The sequence below is a fragment of the Mandrillus leucophaeus genome, unplaced genomic scaffold (genome assembly GCF_000951045.1).
Source record: "Mandrillus leucophaeus isolate KB7577 unplaced genomic scaffold, Mleu.le_1.0 Scaffold65, whole genome shotgun sequence".
NCBI classification, from domain to species: Eukaryota; Metazoa; Chordata; class Mammalia; order Primates; family Cercopithecidae; genus Mandrillus; species Mandrillus leucophaeus.
This window is the reverse complement of record NW_012107030.1, coordinates 3,833,568-3,842,999: the sequence shown is the minus strand read 5'-3', so window position 1 is coordinate 3,842,999 and position 9,432 is coordinate 3,833,568. Positions and strand designations below refer to the sequence as shown.

Genomic DNA, 9,432 nt, shown 5'->3' with positions numbered 1-9,432 from the left:
GTCACCCAGGCTGGAGTGCAGCGGAACGATCTCAGCTCATTGCAACCTCTGCCTCCCAGGTTCCAGCAATTCTCCTGACTCAGCCTCCTGCAGAGCTGGGATTACAGGTGTGCGCCACTATGCCCAGCTAAGTTTTTGTATTTTTAGTAGAGACCAGGTTTCGCCGTGTTTGCCAGGCTGGTCTTAAATTCCTGACCTCAGGTGATCCACATACCTCAGCCTCCCAAAGTGCTAGGATTACAGGCATAAGCCACCACACCCGGCCTCGGGTATCTCTTTATAGCAGTGCGAGAACATACTAATACCCCTAGCCTCTTCATATTTCCCACACACAGTTTAATTAGTTTTCCTAGAGCTCCCATGAAATAAGCCATGACCCTTCTTGCCCGTCATTACTTTTTCTCTCACTGACTGGCCCACAGTATTCCCCAGAGCCAACCCAAGTCCTACTACACCAAAACTCCCAATAATTTAACCCCCGCTCACCTACTGGGACGGAACTGCCTCAACTGAACAGTGACTGACGCCAGTGCTTCCCCGTCCATACATCAGAACCCTCGGCACTGAATCAGAATTCCTAGTATTTAATCATGAGTTATTAAACCTGACCACAAAGTTTTCTGCCCAAAGCTATAAAAATCCTCAAATTAATACTAACCATATCATTAATAAGGCCAATTCGTGTCGGTGGGGCTTGAAGACCTAGTAGTGTTGCAAGGCGACGCTGTTTTTCAACTATAATGCCATCCATATCCAGAAGTCGAGCAATATCCGTACGCTCAGGAGTAATAGGGATGGAAAGAGTGGCTAAAAGGACTCTAGTAGACATTCTATGGAGAACAAAGTTTTCAATCTGTTAGGCTTATAAATGATACTTGATAAGCGGAAAAGCACTTCTCTTTAATCTTAAGGCGTGCTAGTGACAGAACGTGTACATCACCACGGTGCACAATATTCATAAATATTATTCCATCAAAGCACGGGAGTAAGAGAAATGGACTGTGTTTAAATGAATACTTAGAGAATCAGAACTTCATCTATCCACTCGGTACTGTCAGTGTTTTCTAGCTTCAGAAAGATTGCGATTAAATGGCAGAAAAGGCATATTCATATACCTCAGATTTCCTTACAAAATTAAGGCAGGTTTAAAAACTAAGGATATAACTAGGTGCAGTGGCTCACACCTATAATCCCAGCACTTTCGGAGGCCGAGGCGGGCGGATCACCTGAGGTCAGGAGTTCCAGACCAGCCTGGACAACATGGTGAAACCCCATCTCTACTAAAAATACAAAAATTAGCCAGACACGGTGACAGGCGCCTGTAATCCCAGCTACTCAGGAGGCTGAGGCAGGAGAATCACTTGAAACCCAGGAGACGGAGCGTGCAGTGAGCCAAGATTGCACCACTGCACTCCAGCCTGGGCGGCAGAGTAAGACTATCTCAAAAAAAAAAAAAAAACCCTAAGGAAATAAGTGGCAATAAGGGAGAAAAAAATTGTAAGAATCACAAGTGAACACTATTATGGTAGTGAGGGAGATGGGCAGACAAAAACAAGGAGCTAATTTTTCACATCCCTGGAAAACAGGAAGTCAGGCTGCATTCAGAGCATGGCAGGACCCCAAACCCTGTGAGCCCTGGAGCTGAAGGGCTAGCATTTCCCCTTCGCCATTTCCAAGACTGTGACCTTAGGCAAGATACTCAATTTTCTGAGTCATAAGGCTATTGCAAAGATTAAACCAAATAATGTACTAAGAGCTAGACAGCCTAATGCTATTATTATAGTACTCTCTGAAAGCAAGCTATGTGTCTGGAAGAACATGTTTTTCCTTAAAACAGATGTGGGCCAGGCACAGTGGCTCACGCCTGTAATCCTAGCACTTTGGAAGGCCGAGGCAGGTGGATCACCTGAGGTCAGGAGTTCAAGACCAGCCTGGCTAACATGGTGAAACCCTGTTTCTACTAAAAATACAAAAAAAAAAATTACAAAAAAAATTAGCCAGGCGTGATGGCTGGCGCCTGTAATCCCAGCTACTCGGGAGACTGAGGCAGGAGAAGCGCTTGAACCCAGGAGGCGGAGGTTGCAGCGAGCCGATATCACGCCATTGCACTCCAGCTTGGGCAACGGGAGCGAAATTCTGTCTCAAAGAAAAGGATGTGAATTACATAAGTGACAGTGGATGCCATAATGGACACCATCCTCAAGAGTTTCTAAGAAAGTATACTAGTGGCCAGGCACAGTGGCTCATGCCTATAAATCCCAACACATTGGGGGCCTAAGGCAGGTAGATCACTTGAGACCAGAAGCTTTGAGACCAGCCTGGGCAACATAACGAGACCGTCTCCACAAAAAAAATTAAACATTAGCTGGACGTGGTGGCGCTCGCCTGTAGTCTCTGCTACTCAGAAGGCTGAGGTGGAAGAATTGCCTGAGCCCAGGAGTTCGAGGATGCATGCGGCGAGCTACAACACACCACTACACTCCAGCCTGAGCAAGGAAGCAAGATCCCATTAGAAAGGAAAGAAAGACCATATCAGAAAGCAAAGAAAAAGAGAACAAAGGAGAGAAAGAAAGAAAATATACTAGCGGGACTCATTTAATTGGTCCCATGAATTGCTCTAAAATAGTTTTACATAAGAAAGACAATTTGCTGTACACAATTCTACTGGATAACAAAATAATTGGTCTACCAATACAAGAAAACAGGTGGTATGTGTGTTATGTAAGTTCAATAGCATTTTTTTTTTTTTTGAGACGGAGTCTTGCTCTATCATCCAGGCTGGAGTGCAGTGGCACAATCTCAGCTGACCACAACCTACGCCTCCCAGGTTCAAGCCATTCTCTGGCCTCAGCCTTCCGAGTAGCTAGGATTACAGGCGTGTGCCACCACACCCAGCTGATTTTTGTATTTTTAGTAGAGACAGGGTTGTGCCATGTTGGCCAGGCTGGTCTTGAACTCCTAACCTCAAGTGATCCATCCACCTCAGCCTCCGAAAAGTGCTGGGATTACAGGCATGAGTCACTGCGCCCAGCCAGAAATGTATTTTTTTTAAGTGACAGGAAACAGGTTATATGTAATGTTATAAATAATTAAATGGAAGACTATGCCTTCGGGGCTCATTTCTGTAGTTTGTTGCTACAGAAGTTTCTCTGAACGTGTGGAGCACGAGGAAAAAATGGTCTGTAGGTTGTTGGGTTACAGACACTTCTTTTCACATTCATATGTATTTATATAAGAATAAATATGTCCCATATATTCTACAGTTAATATTTTGCAATCAGGAAAAAAATGACTTGATAGAAGTATTTACCTTGCTGGGCGTGGTGGTTCACACCTGTAATCCCAGCACTTTGGGAGGCCGAGCCAGGAGGATCACCTGAGGACAGGAATTTGAGGACAGCCTGGCCAACATCATGAAACCCCATCTCTACCAAAAATACAAAAAATTAGCCGGGCATGGTGGTGCACACCTAAAATCCCAGCTGCTCGCGAGGCTGAGGCAGGAGAATTATTTGAACCCAGGAGGCGGAGTGAGATCGCACCACTGCACTCCAGCCTGTGCAACAAGAGCGAAGGCTGCTGTCTCAAGAGGAAAAAAAAAGTTGGGTGCAGTGGCTCACACCTGTAATCCCAGCACTTTTGAGAGGTGGGGGCAGGTGGATCATGAGGTCAGAAGTTCGAGGCCAGCCTCGAGTATGGTAAAACCCCGTCTCTACTAAAAATGCAAAAATTAGCCAGGCATGGTGGTGGGTGCCTGTAATCCCAGCTACTCCAGAGACTGAGCCAGAAGAATCGCTTGAACATGGGAGGCAGAGGATGCAGTGAGCCAAGATCGCGCCACTGCACTCCGGCCTGGGCAACAAAGCAAGACTCCGTCTTACCAAAAAAAAAAAAAAAAAAGAAAAGAAAAAAGGGTTTTTCTTAATTTTCTATCTGTTCTAAGAATAGACTCTAAATACCTGTATGTGGATAGAAAGCTCATCCGTTAAATGTGTTTTTGCTAATATTCAAATTTCTCAATTAGGCTTTTAGTGGAATTACTTATCACCTGAGGTGAGGAGTTCAAGACCAACTACTAAAGTCCAAGAATACTGTTCAGGAAGGGCAACGTCTTGAGACGTCTATAATTGTCACAACTGGGGGTGATTGCTACTAGCATCTAATGGGGAGAAGCTGGAGATGCTGCTAAACAACCTGCAGTACACAGGACAGCCCCACAACTGAGAATTATCTAACCCAAAATGTCAGCAGTGCAGAGGCTGAGAAACCACGGCCTAGAATATACCATGTCATATAACAGGTATTTGTTACAAAATTTCAACATTATCCAAGTATAACATTCTTACCTTTGCATCTCATCTTGTGTAAGATTCTTTCTCATTTCTCTAGAGAGATGGTAAAGACGATGGAGTGTAGATGCATGAAAAAGAGCATTTCCAGATTTCCAAAACACAGTTGAGACTTTGTTATAGTAATTTGCCATCAACTGAGGTTTAGGTGGTTTTTTAGACAAGGAGAATAGTCCATGAATATCTTCCACAGCTTTGAATGCTTCCTAAAATTAGTAGTATAAACTAAAGTCATTGCATTCTATAACATGAAAAAAATCTAATTCAAATTTCTATGAAACCTACAACACAGAAAACATAAAAATAGCAAAAAAAAATACCTTTGTGTGGTTCTCTTTACTCATGTATAATATCTATTTTAGAAAACTGCCACAATTACAAAAACACTAACTTCTTAAACTTTTTTTAAAAGTTCTTTAGGAAATATTGGAAAGTAGACAGAACAGACTCAAGAAAATATTGGCATATTATCCCATCACTTGGGACAATATAAAAAAAAAAATCTAGAAAGATATATAACAGGTTATTTCTGAGTGATAAGATAATGGATGAATATGTCTCTTCTTTTAATTTATGCATTTTTTTCTATAATGGAGCATGTTTACTCATCTTCTACAGGTAGTATTTTAAGATGGGTGTCCCTATAGAAAAGGAAACATGGGCAAGAACAAGACATCGAATCACACTTTCACTGGGCTCAAAGACTCCCAATCTTTAGTTTCTTCCTCTATAATTTCAATCAAATATTGTCCATCAAATATACAAAAGACTTCAAGGTCACATGACTACAAAATTATATAGAATGTTTTTGGAGGATTCTTAGAGAAAAAGGGCCAGGTGAGGACTAACTTCCTACCACCACCAAGATCTCCAATGCAAGACAGTCAGCTAAAGCACTACTAAGAAATCTAGAATAATCTACAGCAGCACTTCTCCAACAATCAGTAGTAAAGGATTCTTTTTTTTTTCCTAACCTCTTACCGAAGAATATAAAATACAAAATTACCACAAAAATGAAACAGAAAAAGTTCACTTTTTATCAGAGTAAACACACAAAAAATTTACAATAAAATTGCAACTAAGAAACTCTGCATATGCTTCTCTATGCTATACTTATTTCATCACAGACCAGACAGTTCACAAATGACACCAGTCATGAAACCACACTTCGAGCAGCAGTGGCAATGTCTTGTTTTGTACGTCAAGAAACTTGCGTCTGAAAGAGATTATACGGTTTGGTCCACAATTCATAGAAGGCAACTAGAAACAAAATATTCTGAGATTTCTTGTTCAGAACTTTTCCCAGCCCATCAGGCAACTTTAATTCCTTACCTCATCTACTGAAATTAACCAATGCATACCAAGATGAAGCTATTCATTAAGGGGGGAGAAAAATAACACAGACTATTATTTCTAGAAAGAAAAGCTAATAGGTCCAACATACCTGCCACAATTCCATGCTGATAGCACTGTCCAACTGAACAAGTCTGGTTTCCAAATGCATGGACTGGCTCTCTGGATTATTAAGATTGATTGCCGTACTTTGGTTATGGTGGCGCTGAATCTGCGATAAGTGCATTCTCAAATTGTCACACAGTTTACGGAATTCAGCCTTACGCGTGTATTGGAGGCAGAATTTGAAAGCTATAAGCATAATTGTAAAATATATTAGGTATCTTCCACTATCTATTTAAATATTTAACTAGGTTTTATTTCACACATTAAAATCAGTTATTTTAACGGGACTCATCAAACTCATCATTAGTCTTTGTGATGCAATGAAAATCAACTTATTTCATCCAGACTGTCTTTTGAGTGAACCCTAACAAAACCAAAAACATAATCATCGGTCCTTGCCTAGAACTAAAATGTGGTGCTGGCAGAGTTTACAAACGGGAAACTAAAATTTAGATCTAAGAGTCACCTTTCAAAGACCCACCACTTTAAATCCTAAGAGTCAAAATAATCTAGTCTGAAATATAATGAACTTTGATATCCAACTTACATGGAAAGCAACAAGGTTCTGTACTAATTAAAACTACATAATACAAATTGAGGGCTTATAGTAACCTAATTTCAACTGATTACAGATGGATGAACTATTTGTTCCCTGTCATTTAAATGGACACGTTAATTTTTTTACTGTCACATATGCGATATTGAATTATTTTTTAGATTTCCTTTCCCCTTAAAAATAGTATGTCTATTTTAACAGACCTAAAACAGAGATGCAATTTAACTTCAAGTTAATATTTGTATCAACAGCCGCCAAAAAGTCCAAATTTACTTGTGTTAAAGTGAAAATTCAGGCTGGGCAGAGCTGTAATCTCAGCACTTTGGGAGGCCAAAGCAAGAGGATCACTTGAGTCCAGAAGTCTGAGACCAGCCTGGGCAACAATGCAAAATCCCAGTTCTTTTTTAAAAAATAAAAATAAATTTAAAAAAAACCCAAAGTAGAGAATTCAAGTTTACTAAAAAAAAAAAAAAGAAAAATTTATTTTTTCAGTCACATGGAGAATTCCAAAAGGACTTTAAAATGTCTTTCATTGTTACTGATATTTGTGTAAAAAGAAAAAAAATTTTTCAGGTATCAATAAAATACAATTCACACAAAACTCCTTTAACGAGCAAAACAAATTCCTTACTCAGTCATTTTGGTTTTGTTTTTTGGTGTTTTTTGTTTTTTTTTTGAGACGGAGTCTTGCTGTTACCAAGGCTAGAGTGCAGCGGTGCCATCCTGGCTCACCGCAACCTCCGCCTCCTGGGTTTAAGCAATCCTCCCACCTCAGCCTCCTGAGTAGCTGGGATTACCACAATGCCCGGCTAAATTTTTTGTATTTTTAGTAGAGAAGGGGTTTCACCATGTTGGCCAGGCCGCTCTTGAACTCCTGACCTCAAGTGATCTACCCACCTTGACCTCCCAAAGTGCTGGGATTACAGGTGTGAGCCACCACATCCGGCCGCAGTCATTTAATATCATGTGAATGCCAACATTTCAATAAGGATAAAAACTAGTTCATTTTAAGCACTTTTCAGAAAATTTACTCCTCAATTTCAAAGCACTTCACTCAGATTTGATCTTCTCATCTTACCTTGCTGGGCAATATCATGATAAAGGCGCTCTACTCTAGAATTGTTTCTAAGAAGGTCCAAACACTGCCTGTAAGACTCCCACAGGAATTTAACCCATGGAGTTAAAAGTAATCTGTCAGTACGATCCTGAGTGTCTTCACCACTTACAGCACTTAGGAGAACACTACAAAGACAGAAAAAAATGTTGAAAACAATTTTAGACAGTTTCCTACTTTGCCATGTGATTAAAAACCAAAACCAACAATGTTCATCGGAAAACAGTGCAAATTCTTCCCACAAGTTTGTACACACTGCAAAGGTGTCACTAACCACTCCCTGAATTCCCAATCTGCATTATGATCGTTTAAATTAGTATTTGCCCTTCTATCTTACGGCCGTCATTTTCCACTTCTATGAATTTTTATTACCTACATAAATTTATTGGTTACTATGCATTTAAAACTTCGAAGATTTGCATTTTTTTCTGATAAACATCTACTTCAAAAGGAAATGAAGACCCATGTAAAGGAAAATACTAAGTTAACTATCAAAGCATTTATTAGAGGTCTAACCCACATACCTCTCAGGAGTTTGAATATTATCCAGATCTTCTATATCTAAGACCATCTGCTGAGATTCTTCTTTAGCAGCTTCAGTTTTTTCCTCTGCCATTTTCAAATATGCCCTAACAACATCCTCCAGAGATTTTATGTTCACCTAATCCAAAAATACAAAAACTCTTCAGAACTTATTTTTCCATTGAAACATAAGATGTTTCAAAGGCAAATTTTAAGAGAAATACAATATATTAACTTTGAAAGGTAAGCTCTTCTGCAGATTACTAAAAGCATTTGTTAAAAATATACAACCCAGTTCTGTTTGTACCTGTTGACAAATGTTCTTATACTGGTACAACCCCTCCTTTGCCAAGTGGCTCTTGCGAAGATCCACGCAAAGTTCCAAGTATTTCAACATAATTGGTTCGTGTATCTTTTGCCATGTTCTATGTTTTTTACTTTTCATAACATCATAAAGAACATCCAGAGCAGGCTGCTTTTTGCCAACCTCAAGAAATTCTGAAAAATTCAGGAGAATTAAAATTAGTTATGTACACTACAGAAGAGTCTAAACTTTACTTTTTTAAACGGCTATTTCAATTCCCCAACTCATTACCAACTTTTTACTAAGTTACATTTATTTTTGACTTCTAAAGCTATGCCATAATTATCAAAAGTAAAACAACAGAAAGACTTGTACTGTGTTGCAATATGATCTACAAGTAAAACTGAATTTCACTGTATTCCACTGTGATTTAAAAGTTCCAGGCCAGGAGCAGTGGCTCATGTCTGTAATCCCAGCACTTTGGGAGGCCGAGGTGGACCAATCACTTGAGGTCTGGAGTTGGAAACCACCCTGGCCAGTATGATGAAACCCGTCTGTACCAAAAATACAAAAATTAGTTGCGCATGGTGGTATGTGCCTGTAGTCCCAGCTACTGAGGAGGCTGAGGCAGGAGAATCGCTTGAAACCAGGAGGCGGAGGTTGCAGTGAGCCGAGATCATACCACTGCACTCCAGCCTGGGCGACAAGAGTGAAATTTCATGTCTCAAAAAATAAATAAATAAATAATGTGTCAGTATTGGTTCATTAGTTGTTACAAATAAAAATCAACAGGGGAGGCCGGGAGCAGTGGCTCAAGCCTGTAATCCCAGCACTTTGGGAGGCCGAGACGGGCGGATCACGAGGTCAGGAGATCGAGACCATCCTGGCTAACACAGTGAAACCCCGTCTCTACTAAAAAATACAAAAAAAAGCTAGCCGGGCGAGGTGGCGGGCGCCTGTAGTCCCAGCTACTTGGGAGGCTGAGACAGGAGAATGGCGTAAACCCGGGAGGCGGAGCTTGCAATGAGCTGAGATCTGGCCACTGCACTCCAGCCTGGGCTACAGAGCGAGACTCCGTCTCAAAAAAAAAAAAAAAAAAAAATCAACAGGGGAAAGTGGGTGTGGTGTC

General features: G+C 40.5%; 1 protein-coding gene across 2 annotated transcripts in view; it reads right to left on the bottom strand.

Moving 5' to 3' along the window:
- The window catches only part of EIF3A (eukaryotic translation initiation factor 3, subunit A), a 41,422-nt gene extending 32,924 nt beyond the window's left edge, over positions 1–8,498 (bottom strand). For both annotated transcript variants that reach the window (XM_012001103.1, XM_012001104.1), the window contains exons 1-6: positions 8,307–8,498; positions 8,002–8,138; positions 7,442–7,605; positions 5,794–5,993; positions 4,347–4,555; positions 659–830 (exon numbers count right to left, since the gene is read on the bottom strand). In XM_012001103.1, the coding sequence (XP_011856493.1) occupies positions 659–830; positions 4,347–4,555; positions 5,794–5,993; positions 7,442–7,605; positions 8,002–8,138; positions 8,307–8,444 (1,020 nt within the window). In that variant the 5' untranslated portion in view covers positions 8,445–8,498. The remainder of the gene's footprint in view (positions 1–658; positions 831–4,346; positions 4,556–5,793; positions 5,994–7,441; positions 7,606–8,001; positions 8,139–8,306) is intronic.
- Positions 8,499–9,432: the final 934 nt, after the last annotated feature.